Genomic DNA, 13,967 nt, shown 5'->3' on the forward strand with positions numbered 1-13,967 from the left:
TCTAAGGATGAATCTAAGAAATGTTGTATTGGTCTAGGTAGTAAATACTCCACAGTTTCTAAAAAAAATAGTTAAGTTTTAAGTTTATTCTAAATTCTTGTGTGTGTGTTTGTGTATATGCCATCATACAGATTACACAAACATATATACATATACTATTTATATACATATATAAAGAAACAAATTACATTTATATATATGTATAAATGTAATTTGTTCCTTTCTTATAAGAGCACATTCTTTTCCAAGTTTGTTTTGTCCATTGGATGGGTTGTGGCACACCACAAACAGCACTTCTTTTTCAACAATGTTGTTTTTTTCTGGTCAGTCTTCCATGTAGGCTAGGTTCAACATATTAGCTGTTAATCTCTGCAGCTCCTCCAGAGGCACCATGGGTGTCTTCACAGCTTCTCAGAGTAATAAAAAAAACTGTCGTAGAATAATCATGTTTTTAGATGTGCCATACTCTTTATTTTTGAATTTAATATTATTCAGAGAGATTTTCAGTTTCTGGGAATTTGTCTGATAACCAAAATCTACTTTAAGTTTCTCTGCAGTTTGACCTCTGACCTGGCTGTTGCTGGTGGTCTTGGTCTTCATGATGCTGTTTAATATTCACAGAACAGTTGTATGTATACAGACATAAACATACAGGTGGACTCTATTTACTCCAAAGATGACATTTGGGTGAAAAGGGTTGCACTGGATTTTATTTTATGGAATCAGAGTAAAGGGGACTGAATACAAATACATGGCACACCTTTTCAGTGTTGATGTTTAAACAGACACACACCTAATTCTTGTTGATTTTTCCATTTTCTTATTTGTGGCTGTATTTAGGTACATCTTCAAGTTACTGGATGAAGAAAAAAATCATGAACTGACATGAAATGTGTTGAGTATTACATTTTTGGAGCACACAGACCATGACTGAGGATACATCTGTACACTGACATCCTATTCTTATAATTTTGGTGTTTTTTAAACATTTACATGACTTTATATAAAATTTTCTATACTTTCAAACACTTTATGACAGATATGCAAAGCTGCTCAGTTTTTGTGTTCCAGCATAGCTTGTAACTAAAGTCAACTAGATTGAGAGATTAAAGTATTGTTGGAAAAATAATGGAGGACCTGTGGTGCAAAACACCGAGCAGATGAATGCAGGAAAAACTACTTTGCCTTTATTTCTTAAAGAAATTTAAAAAGAATACACCAACAATGAAAACATCCATTTATTTTCACAAAACACAGTGCAAACATCTTTATTTTACATAAAGTGCATTTATTGGATATCAACTAAACTGGCTATTCAAGCAACTGATGGAAACTAAGTGAGCAGGACACTGCAAGTAAAACATATTTTCTTTTATTATGAGTCATTAGTAAAAAAATAAAATAAAATTAAGAAGATAGGAAGGGAAACAGTTATGAAATAATGAATTTGTTAACTCTTAGTTTCTCCCACAGATCTAACATTCATATTGTGACACTTGTTGAAAAATTGCCAAGCAATGTCAGGAGTAAATCACTCAGGTTTAGTTTATACCATGCATGAGAGTCACGATATCAAAAACTCATAAAAGGATCAGATTAGAGCTCCAAATAAGCCTTTTGGCTTGGAGATTCTGATAAAAGGCCAGTATGTAAACTTGTTCGTACATTTGTCTTTATTAATTTGTTGGTGTATTGGGAAGAACTACAGGCTCTAAGTGAACATATGGTCATAGTTTAGGATTTTTTTTTAAATTTTTTTTACTTTTTGTAAATTCACAGCAACAGTTTTACACACATTATGCTTTGGAGACAAACTGTTCCCTCTTGTTATCAGATTAATGAGATCATCCTACACATTGGATTCATCCTTCTTCCTCCCAGAGTCGTCTGACAGACACAGTTCTTTAAGAAATGCCTTTTGATTTCAGCGTGACCGTCTGTGCAAGTGCTTATTTAGAGGTGGATTTGGCCTGAAAACCCGATAAATCATCTCTTTACTCAAAGACCCAATGCAACAATGAAATCATATGGTATCCATTATCCTGAGATATACTGTATATACTGTAAATAATATGTACAGGGTAAAGTCAGGAGACAGTGAATTTAAAGTCTCTTTAAAGACAGGGCAATATATAACAGTTATAGAAAAACTATTTACAAATTCATGCTATATATACCAATTTACTTAGTAAAGTACAGCAAGCAAAGGCAGAATTATATACCCACGTATGGAGGCCTCAGTCCTCAACGTGGCTGTCATAGGTACAATTCCTGGCCTGTTGACCTTTGCTGTATGTCTTGCCCCTCTACCACAACAAACTTACTATCATAGGACAGCACAGCCAAAAAAATCCTTATAAAATAAGAAAGTAGTAGCCTACTCAGGGCAGAAGAGAATAGGCAACGGGAGTTACTGATTTCAAGGTATATCGCGGCATGAGTTTTTCCACAAAATTTCTCCATCACACCTTTGATAGAGGCATAAGTGTTTTTTTTTGTTTGGTCAGAGATAAAGTACACCGGCAATGTTTGTAGGAGATTCCACAGCCAACAAAAATGTGTGCAAAACATTTAACTTGTTCTGTCTAAGGTTACAGTTGCATCTTTCACAAAAATGGTGCAACTGGGCGGATTAAAAAAAATTGAAATCTTTCTGGCATGATTCGGAGTTTTACAAAATAACCACAGGCAACATGGAGAGGGGCTCATCTTTGTTGGTTTGTGACCCAACTGCTTTTAAACAAGACATACGATTGTACAAATGGACTGAGCTAAATGTTCATATCTAGAAAGTTCCCAGAACCGTGTGTTAGTCAACTTCTGCCATGATCCATTATGTACAAATATGAAATATGTCGACACGTCAGCAAATGTCAGACCTTCACCCACATGAAGGTCAAACAAACATGCAGATGCTTTGAAGACATCAGTCCACAAATCTCATCACTGTTTGAGAATACTACAAGATTACACCTTCTTACCTTTGTGAGTTTTCATGTGATCCGTCAAGTCAACGCTCTGAGTGAAACAAGCACCACAGATTTCACATAAGTACAACTTTTTGACTGCATGAGTTCTCATATGTACAGTCAAATGACCTCCTTGACGAAAGTTTTTTCCACAAGTCGGACACGAGAAAGGCCTTTCGTCTGTGTGAGTTCTGATGTGTCGAGATAAATTTCTCTTGTCACTAAAACGTTTTCCACAGGTTGAACATGGGAAAGGCTTCTCCCCCGTGTGGATTCTCGTGTGCTGAGATAATGTCCCACTATGCCTGAAACTTTTTCCACAAGTTAGACAGGAGAACGGCTTCTCACCTGTGTGAGTCCTTATATGTTTCGTCAAGACCATTTGCAGGGTAAAGCTTTTTCCACAAATCACACAGGGGAAAGGCTTCTCCCCAGTGTGAGTTCTCATGTGTACAGTCAAATGATTTTGTTGCCGAAAACTTTTTCCACAGACCGTGCACAAGAAAAGCTTCTCACCTGTGTGAATTCTCATGTGTTCAGACAAATAACTTCGGGCTAAAACTTTATCACAAACATTACAAGAGCACAGATTCTCATTTGTCTCTTTATTCTTCTGTTTTTTTACTTTTTTGTTGTCTATGTTGTCATGCCTACCTCCAGTTTTTTGACATCTCTTATCTTGTTTCAGTTCTTTATCTCCATTTGACTCAGAGTTTTCACGATCAATTATTTCATCATATTGGTTCTCTTGAAGCCGGTTGCTGCTTGGATCTGGTTCCCCATTATCTCTTTCGTAAGAAGGAGTTATAACAAAGGCATCCGTCTCCTGTTTGATTTCAAGCTCTTCCTCCAGACTAATGCAGAGTTTGTCGTGTTCATCCTTTATCTGTGTAGATTCTGTCTCCTCGTGTTCATCCTTTATCTGTACAGATTCTATCTCTTCATGTTCGTCCTTTATCTGTAGAGATTCTGGATCTTCCTGATTCTCTTTCTGCTGGAGAGTTAGTTCCTTCTGTTTGTCTTTTATCTGTGGAAATCCTGCTTCCTCTTGGTCCAAACTTATGCATCTCCCCTTGTTGCAGAAACCCTGGTTAAGATGAACTCCCTTCTCCTCCCGTACCTCCTGCTGCTCAACATCTAAACAAAAAAAAGGATAAAAATGTTTAATAATGCAAATATAACAACACTTTTATTACCTCAAAGTTTTTTTTTTTATTAACAACCTCAACTGACCAAAGTGAGTCACAATAGTTACAGCATTGCAGATTGGATGGGTATAAGATCAAATAAAAACAAGAGCTACAAAATAATAGTTCTATAAACTGCATTCAATTAAAGATGTTTTTAGAAAGAATTGACCCATGGGTACTGTAAAGTGTGACCCTGTAGGTTGAGAGGATATTTTGTAGCCCTCAGAATGATTTCAAGTGGCCCATGACCACAAAACAAAAAGATAACTTGAATTTAGGAGTGCACCAATTTTATTAATTTTGAGAGATCAGTCTATACTTTCATGAAGCCGATCTTATCTTATCTTTTAGGCAAAGCCTTAAAATCAGTAGTGTCCATTTCTGCTCCCTCCATGAGAGCAGCCTGACTGACAGACTAGGCCACATACTATGTCATGTCTACACATTTACAGTTAACAGTTGCCAACTCAGCGACTTTCTTGCTATGTTTAGCAACATTTCAGACAACAGATCGGCCAGAAAACTACAATTGCCGCACCCCTACTTTAACTAAGAAATTTCACAGCAAACACAAATTAAAATTTTAAGTGACACGTAGTGGAAACTGACTTCATCAACAGTTTTCTCTTCATAAAATTAAGACTATATTGAGCTTTATAATTGACAGGAGTCCCTTGGGTTCAATTATGAAATTGTGCATAGGTTTGATGCCACATTTTGAACAATTTTGAGAAATCTTGTACTGCTTATGACAATAAGAACAGAACACAGGATAAACAGACATGAAATTGAGGTAAAGTGAAATCAATCCGTGATAATAAGGATTTTTTTCTTCAAAACAATAGTGGCACATATTGATCTTACCATTTTAATAAGACTACAATTTTAAAAATGTCTCATCAAATACAAAAATTTATTTGAGTGAGTCTTGGAGATTGTGCATTTCTTATGCTAACAAGAATTGTTCTGCAAAAAACAACTTTCTTTGAACAACAGTATAAACTTAGTGACTGAGGGGTATAGATTTTGCAATAAATATATGTACAACTTTTAGAGTAATAACTATAGCAGTTGAACTCGTAAATGAAATCAGAAAGCAAGAACTAAAAAGTCAATTGCTTAGACGCTTCAGTGTATTAGAAATTAATATATCATTCAATATTTTTGGTTATATTAACATGTTAACAGAGGTCTCATTGGTATGTTTTAATTTCTAACGTGAACGCAGGCAGTGTGCAAAAATACCGCAATATTTTATCTTTCGCCCAGAAAAAAACAAAACAAAACAAAAAACAAAAAAACACATAGTGCAAAAGGACGAAATAACAAGCCACCACCATAAAATTATCACCTCGATCTTGTCATTAACCTGAAATTCAGATTCCTTTCAGCTTCGTTTTTCATTTAGCTTCTGAAATAATCATTTTAACGTTAAGATCTCCCCTACTATACTTCTTTGCACGTCTAAGATCAATAGAACAACAGCAGCACCTCTTATTCTCTGCAGGGTTACTTGAGGTTTCCAGCTGACATCAAGCAGTTTACGTTGGCGATCCAGCTGTTCCTCGTACTGGACGATGGTTTTATCAAACTCCGTGAATATTTCTTCAGCAGCAGCGGTCAGTCGCTCCTTGATGAAGTCTCTCAGAGACTGGGATAAAGACATTGTTGCTGCAGAGGCATCAGTAGACATATTGTAAAGCTAACTCTGCTAAGAGGCCGAAAATTCTTCTTTGCTGTGTGCTGGATATTAGGAAGAAGCGCATTTACTCATTACCGCCATCTGCTGGTAAGAACTAGAAATGTTAATCAATCAATCAATCAAATTTTATTTGTATAGCACATTTCAGCAGCAAGGCATTTCAAAGTGCTTTACATAATTAAAATAAAAACAGCATGTGACATTGAATAAACAGTGAGAAAGAGATTTTGAGAGAACAAAAAAGATTAGAAAAGATAAAAACATTAAAACCCGCGCCCCTTTTAGGACTTAAGTTAAACGTCGTTTAACTGGGACTCTACCCTCTGGGAATTTAGTTAAAAACACCGTTTGACAAGGACTCCAACCTCTAGGTTTTTCGGACTCTTAACGTCTCGTTAATTCACCTACGTTTCTGTCGTTATCACACTTTTTGTCACGGAACTTAAGCGCCTGTCGTCGCCGGACTCCGCCATCCGTTTAACACGGGATATCCAGGCCCTGCCGCCGGACAGGGCAAGGTCTTGTACCTTGCAGCACCAGGCACCGTTCGCCTGTCACACGTAATTTTTGCGCTATAGGACTACGCCGTCCTACACGAATTTTTGTGCATCATTAAAACGTAAACAGTGAGGAAGATAAATGAAAAGAAATTAATAGATAAAAAGTAAAGATAAAAACATTAAAAACATCAAAGACATCAAAACCCATACTCTAATCCTAATTTAGGCATAGCAACTCTAAACATGTGGGTTTTAAGTTGAGATTTAAAGGCGCCCAGTGTTTCAGCTGTTTTACAGTTTTCTGGAAGTTTGTTCCAAATTTGTGGTGCATAGAAACTGAATGTTGCTTCTCCTCGTTTGGTTCTGGTTCTGGGGATGCAGAGCAGACCAGAACCAGAAGATCTGAGGGGTCTAGACGGTTGGTACAGCAATAACAGATCTTTAATGTATTGTGGTGCTAAACCGTTCAGTGATTTATAAACTAACAACAATACTCTAGTCTGTTCTTTGAGCTACAGGGAGCCAGTGTAGGGACTTTAAAACTGGTGTTATGTGCTCTATCTTCCTGGTTTTAGTGAGAACGCGAGCAGCAGCGTTCTGGATCAGCTGCAGCTGTTTGATTGATTTATTAGTCAGATCTGTGAAGACGCTGTTGCAGTAATCAATGTGACTAAAGATAAACACATGGATGAGTTTCTCTAGATCGCGCCGAGACATAAGTCCTCTAATCCTGGAGATGTTCTTCAGGTGACAGAAGGCCGACTTTGTGACTGTCTTAATGTGGCTCTGAAGGTTCAGGTCAGAGTCCATCACTACTCCCAGGTTTCCCAGGTTAAAGTTTAATTCCAACCGCTGATTATTCATCTTAATTTGAAATGTTTATTTTGAGAACTAGTCTTCATTGCATGATTGACCATTGCGAATTAAGATTCTGTTGCTATGGTTACACACCATAACAAAATAGCAAAGTATGAAAAATATTGCTAAAAATCTGTCAAACTACAAACCATCCAAAACAGGAAGGAACAAAAAGGAACTTCAGCATAATAGTTGGAGAAACAGTAGCTTCTGAAGGCTATGAGTGAGAGAAAACATTTTTCTTTAAGACAAAATATCAATTTCTATTCATCATAATTACAAAGCTGTATATGAAACATTACTTGTGCCGATATTCACTTTGCTATTTTTATTCTACAACTTTGACAAACAGAAAAAAAACTGCAGCAGGCAACATTTAGCTACAATTGCATAGGTGGGTCCGTTTAAATTAATTACACTCAAGGTAAAACATTTTAATTTTGTAGGTAAGATGCAAACTACGCCCACTCATTTCTGTAAACAATGTCACAGAAATAAGTGGGCAAGATACAAATACATTTTTAAAAATGTGTGGAAAAAGTCTGGTATTTCGATATGCCAAAGTCATTATTATATAAATTCATTACAAAAAGTGGAATATTTCAAGACTTTCTTTCTTGCAATTTTGATGGCTGTGGCTTACGGAGAAGGAAAACAAAGAATTGTATAGCTCAGTAAATTTTAATTTTTACACAAGGATGTCTTAAACAGAAATACCAAGGTTCATTTTCATGCAGTCAATTCGTGGCTGGGTCTCCTCTTGCATGAATTACTGCATCAGTACGCAGTTGAGTAGAGGCAATCAGTCTGTGGCCTGTGCAGGTGCAATCGAAGCCCAGACTGTTTTGATAGCTGCCTTCATGAAATCTTTCTCTTGATAACGGTCCACAGATTTTCCACGGGATTCAGGTCTGTGGAGTTTGCTGGCCAATCCAGAACAGGAACATTGTGGTCATTTAACCAGCTTTTGGTACCACTGGTCATGTGACTGGTGACTCAAGCCTCAAGACTTCTTATGAAGCTTCCCTAAATTCTTGAATGGATTTTGTTTCACTAGCCTCTCAAAGATGTGATTATTCCTGTTGCTCCCTTTTTTACTCCCACTCAACTTTCCATAAATACACTTAAATAAAACACCCTATTGACAAGCAGCTTCTTTAGCAGTGACCTTTTCAGATTAATCAGTTAATTAGCTGATTATTGTGTGACACGATGTTTACAACATGTAACTTTTTCACAATATTCTACTTTACTGAGAGACTGTCATCTGGGTTTTCATGATCTAAAAGCTACAATCATCAAAATTTCAACAAATAAAGGCTTAAAATATTTCACTGTAGGTGTAACAAATCTTTATAAGTTTCACATTATTAGATTTTTTTAGATGTACCTGCATTTAATGTCCTGCTTAATAATGAATATAGTTTTACATTCAATACACTTCACAGACAGACCTTTCCTTTTAAGAGAACTGTTTAGTGATGAAAAGCTGAGCCCAACTTTTCTGGCTGTTTTGATATTCCCCTCATAGTTTAAGAGCATTATGAAATGTATAATATTACACCTGCTCATCTTGGTGTGTTTACTGAAACAGCTAATGCGCATGGGTTCTCATGTGTCGGGATAAATTTCCTCGTTCGCTGAAACTTCTTCCACAGATCACACACAACAGCGGCTTCTCTCCTGTGTGACTTCTCATGTGCCGGGTCAGCGAAATCTGCAGGGTGAAGCTTTTTCCACAAGTCAAACAGGAGAAAGGCCTCTCGCCGGTGTGAGTTCTCATATGAACGGTCAGATGAGTTCTTTGGCCAAAGCTTTTTCCACAGGTCACACACGAGAAAGGCTTTTCACCGGTGTGAGTTCTCACGTGACGCGTCAACGCAATTCTCATGGTAAAGCTTTTTCCACAAGTCAAACAGGAGAAAGGCCTCTCGCCTGTGTGAGTTCTCATATGAACAGTCAAATGATACCTCTGACCAAATTTTTTTCCACAGGTCACGCAGGAAAACGGCTTCTCACCGGTGTGTGTTCTCACATGCTTAGTCAAATTGCTCCGAGTAAAAAGTTTACCACAAACTTTACAAGAACACAGATTGTTATTCAGGTGTGCTTTCTTCTGTCTTATAACTTTTGGGTTGTCTAGATCACCGCTGCAACCTCTGATTTTCTGACACCATTTTTTCTGCTTCAGTTCTTCCTCTCTAGCTCTGCTTGATCCTGATTCTTCATGGTGGCTTCTTTCCTGGTCAGAAGAGATCTGGACGGTGTCTTGGTCCCAGTTTGGCTCTGGGCTCAACAAAGAGACATCTGGTTCCCGGTTCTCTCCTTCTTCATCAATAGGACTCACTATAATGATATCAAACTCCTGCTTGAGTTCAAGCTGCTCTTTCTCCAGACTGATGCAACATTCATCCTCCTCTTCTTTGATCTGTGCTAGTTCTGGTTCCTCTTTTATCTGGGGAGATTCTGGTTCATCCTGTTCCTGTTGGCCCAAACTGGAGTTCTTGTCCTGGTTGCAGAGCTGCTGGTCAGTAATAACCTCCTCCTTCTTCCAGACAAAATGCTCTGGGAGGTCTAAAATAGCAAACAGGTAGAAATGCTGATTAACATGGTTATGAGGAAAAAAAACCAGGTGATTTTCACATTTTTATATAACTCAAGATATTTTGGAAAGCAGTGGTCATACGATTCCAATAAATAGTACCAATCATCAGCAGGTCGTTTTGAGTTACTATAATTTGATCACACCAGTCGACTGATCCAGAAAGTGATCAAAACAAAACAAAAAAAAAGTTCACTTTCTTTTGTTTTTGAAAAGTGAAGAAAAGAGACACTTCTTCATCAACTATCAGTCAATATATCAACATAACTCAAAAATATATTGTGAGTTCTGATGGGCCTTTGTTATTTGTCACAACATTAATCTATGAATCTGATAACTGAAATCAAAGTAATGGTCAATTAAATAATATTTCCTCAATCTTAGCTGCATTACGGAAATGTTTTAGTAAACTGTCAGAAGAGCCAACAGAAACAAACTACTGATTCATTTCAGTAGTTTGTTTCATTCATTCATTTCAGCAGCGGTCATACGAAAGGCTCCTCAGCCGTTCTCATTACAGGGGATAAACTCATAATGACCAGGGTAAAATCCCAAAGCTTTTACTGAAACTGGTTTTATTCTTTTAAACTCATTCACACACTTCTGAAAATATGACTCCTCTGTTTTCTGAAAATAAAAGGGTCATATCTTTAGATTTTTATCAGAAACATTCATGTTATTAAAATTCACTAGACTGATTTAATCAGACTGTTTCAATTATTTCACCCATAAAGTCCCTCAAACCAGACTGTTCTGCATCTCTGTGATCAGCATTTCTTTGCTTTGATGGTTCATACCTATTCTCTGTAGATCTATTTGGGGTTTCCAGCAGATTTCCAGCAGTCTCCGCTGACGATCCAGCTGGGCCTCGTACTCGACGATGGTTTTATCAAACTCTGTGAATATTTCTTCAGCAGCAGCGGTCAGTCGCTCCCTGATAAAGTCTCTCAGAGACTGGGATAAAGACATTGTTGGTGTGGAAACTCAAATATTCAGCTCATAAGACACAGTAGAAGAAAGCTAACTCTGCTAACAGACACAGAAAATCTGTTACCAAGAATGAAACCTGTTGACTCATTATCGCCACCTGCTGGAGGCATTTAAGATAAGGTAAAGTGATTTTATTTATATAACACATTTTCACCAACAAGGCAATTCAAAATGCTTTACATGAATTAGAACGAAATACAAACAAAATAACAAAACAAAGGAAAAAGCAAAAGAAAAAAAGTAAAAAAAACCACATATTAGTTTGTTCCTCATATTTAAGAATAAGTGGATTTTTTTTGTTTTGTGTGTCTGCTTTTGGCGGCTGACAGGACGCCCCGCACCGCTTCCCTGTTCTCCGACTGTGACAGCTGCTGACAGACTGCATGGGGGTAAAACAGATCACTGTACCAATATTTAAAATAAAGACAAGTGTGACTTCAAACCACTTTTATTAGCAATGAACACTTGGATAAAATTTCAAGTTGGTCTCAAGGTCCTGTCCATCAAAGGTCTACAATCATCATCATCAGATTTATTACTGTCAAGCAGATCACTGCCCTCTTCAGAAACTGTAACCATAAAGGCAGAAGCAGTGGATTTTTCCATGTATTATAATTGTAATACTTATTGTACTGTTACAATAAGTACAATGTAAAATATGCAAATGTTAGACGTCACAATATCCACCCTTAAACGGAGACAAATCCTAGGCATGGAAGTATGTTGTCGAACAAAAATGTAATGCTTGAGATACTATGTGAGGGATTTACCCCTTTCCTAACAGGTGTTGATTTTGTACTTCTGTATTCTAATTTATCTGGTAAATGTATTTTTTGTTTGGAGGTAGTAACTTGCTTTATTTAATATTTTTGTTTTAATCATTCTCTCTCCTCTTTGAGGTCATCTGGTTACGTGTTGCCATGGAAGCGCGCCCATGACCAGTGCTGACAAGGACCTGGTGTTTTCAATAAGCCTCACTGGGAAAATCCATTGTTTGAGAGGGAGGGAAGTTTTCGAATTTTTTCGCATAAAGAAAAAATTCAGAGCTCTACAATTTCTGGATTCTGTCTGATTTCTGATCGCAACACTCTTCCATCTTAGCTGCATTACAGACTTATGTCTTAACACTGAAAATTACTTCATCCCAGGGAAAGTTTTTCCACAGTTCTTGATGAGAACGACCTCTCATTTGTGTCTTTTTATGTGACTAGTTAATTGAGTTTTTTGAATGAACCTTTTTCCACATGTCGTACACGAGTGAGGCTTGTGGCCTGAGTGAATTTTATTGTGCCGAGATAAATTTCCACTATTGTTGAAGCGTCTTCCACAGATCTTACATGACAAAGCCTTCTCACCTGTGTGAGTTTGAATGTGACTGGTCAATTGAGATTTTTGAATAAATGCTTTCCCACACACCACACACAAATGAGGCCTGTGGCCTGAGTGAATTTTTTCGTGCCGAGATAAATTTGTGCCACTTTTAAACCGTTTTCCACAGATCTTACATGAAAACGGTCTCTGATCTGTGTGTGTTTGCATGTGACACATTAACTGATTTTTTTGAATAAACCGTTTTCCACATGTTATACATAAATGAGGTTTGTCCCCTGAGTGAATTTTTTTGTGCTGAGATAAATTTGCAGCATGTCTAAAGCCTTTTCCACATGTCACGCACAAGAAAGGCCTCTCACTGGTGTGAGCTGTCGTGTGAGAAACTTCACCATCCCACAAATTCTCCTTCATCTGCCTTTTCTTCTGTTTCTCTACTTTTGGCTTGTCTACAATGTCTCTGATTTTCTGACGCCCTTTAATTTGTCTCAGTTTAGCATCTGTACTTGATCCGGAGTCTTCATTGTTGCTTCTTTCCTGGTTTTGGTTCACATTGTCAGAAGAGAACTGGACAACGAGCTGGTCGAAGTTTGGTACAGTTTGTCTGAGGTTTCTCTCGTCATAGTCAGGATTTTCTATGAAGGTATCAGTCTCTTGTTTCAGTTCAAACGGTTCAATCTGTATCTGTGGAAGTTCTGGTTCATCTTGTTCCTTTTTTACAAAGAGTGGGTCCAGATCACAGTGGTTCTGATGCATCTGCTCAAGTCCTGGTTCTTCCTGGTTCTCTCCTAGAGGTTTTGTTTCCTTTTGGTCCAAATTAGAATGACTCTCCTGCTCATTGAACAGATGTGAAATGTCTGGAGAGGCAACAAAAGAAAAGTGATGATAAATGTGATTATAAGAAATAACATTTCACATTTCTAATTTATGCATTTAAAATGTTTTGGACGTTATTTAATCTTCTTTAGTGTTACAGTTTTATATTTGGTCCTTTAGAAAAGATTAATCTGCTAATGTTTATAACTGACAATTGTAAACATTTCTCTTCTGAAAAGCATTTTTATAAATGTACATCCTTCTGACTGTCGAAGTCTCAACGTGTTTGGAAACAGGTTTTAGACTGCTCTGCCCATGATACCAGAAGAAATACTTGAAGAAAAACTTACATTTGTCAGACGCGTAGTGAGTTTGGATTTGATTCATGGATTATTCACCTATTTTGATCAGGGATGAATTTTAACGTGTTGGAGCAGCTACACAATAAAAACGTCTGCTCTGGTTTGAAAAATACAATATTTAGACTCCTGATACCTGAACTGGACGTTTTACTCTAATTGTTCAAATAATTGTTCAAACCTTGTGATTTGTGACAGTCTTATAAAGGCTTATTTTAAACCAGTTAAAATATATTTTTTTCTTTACAAGTTTAAATAAGACAACCTGTATGTCTGTGATCAGTAAAGCAACATCAGTTCCTCTGGTGGTTCATACCTATTCTCTGCAGCTCTATTCTGGGTTTCCAGCAGATTTCCAGCAGTCTCCGCTGACGATCCAGCTCTTCCTTGTACTGGACGATGGTTTTATCAAACTCTGTGAATATTTCTTCAGCTGCTGCGGTCAGTCGCTCCCTGATAAGCTCTCTCAAAGACGTAGATGAAGACATTGTTGCTGCAGAAACACAAATATTCAACCCGGAAGACACGACAGAGGAAAGCTAACTCTGCTAACAGACGCAGAAAGTCTTCTTCTTGGACTTTGTGGCGGCTGGGAAGCAACGGTTTTGGTTCATTACCGCCACCTATTGGAATGAAGTGTGGGTAACGATGG

At 37.4% G+C, this 13,967-nt stretch overlaps 3 protein-coding genes across 3 annotated transcripts; all 3 read right to left on the reverse strand.

Annotated features, from left to right (window-relative positions):
* Positions 1-1,214: 1,214 nt before the first annotated feature.
* Positions 1,215-5,927, reverse strand: LOC106920935 (uncharacterized). The gene is made up of 2 exons (XM_014992283.2): positions 5,651-5,927; positions 1,215-4,106 (listed from the first exon to the last, which is right to left on the reverse strand). Exons 1-2 carry the CDS (start codon positions 5,850-5,852, stop codon positions 2,968-2,970), a joined length of 1,341 nt encoding a protein of 446 aa, XP_014847769.2. The 5' UTR covers positions 5,853-5,927; the 3' UTR covers positions 1,215-2,967.
* Positions 5,928-7,881: 1,954 nt separating this feature from the next.
* On the reverse strand, positions 7,882-10,806 carry LOC148157679 (uncharacterized). The gene is made up of 2 exons (XM_088008906.1): positions 10,619-10,806; positions 7,882-9,793 (listed from the first exon to the last, which is right to left on the reverse strand). The coding sequence occupies exons 1-2, from the start codon at positions 10,788-10,790 to the stop codon at positions 8,814-8,816; spliced, it is 1,152 nt and encodes a 383-aa protein (XP_087865032.1). The 5' UTR covers positions 10,791-10,806; the 3' UTR covers positions 7,882-8,813.
* Positions 10,807-11,243: 437 nt separating this feature from the next.
* On the reverse strand, positions 11,244-13,877 carry LOC106920938 (uncharacterized). Its single transcript, XM_014992289.2, has 2 exons — positions 13,632-13,877; positions 11,244-12,997 (listed from the first exon to the last, which is right to left on the reverse strand). Exons 1-2 carry the CDS (start codon positions 13,801-13,803, stop codon positions 11,997-11,999), a joined length of 1,173 nt encoding a protein of 390 aa, XP_014847775.2. The 5' UTR covers positions 13,804-13,877; the 3' UTR covers positions 11,244-11,996.
* Between the last annotated feature and the right edge of the window lie 90 nt (positions 13,878-13,967).

This window comes from Poecilia mexicana, unplaced genomic scaffold (assembly GCF_051168715.1).
Source record: "Poecilia mexicana isolate PSO_F unplaced genomic scaffold, ASM5116871v1 scaffold_9, whole genome shotgun sequence".
NCBI lineage: Eukaryota > Metazoa > Chordata > Actinopteri > Cyprinodontiformes > Poeciliidae > Poecilia > Poecilia mexicana.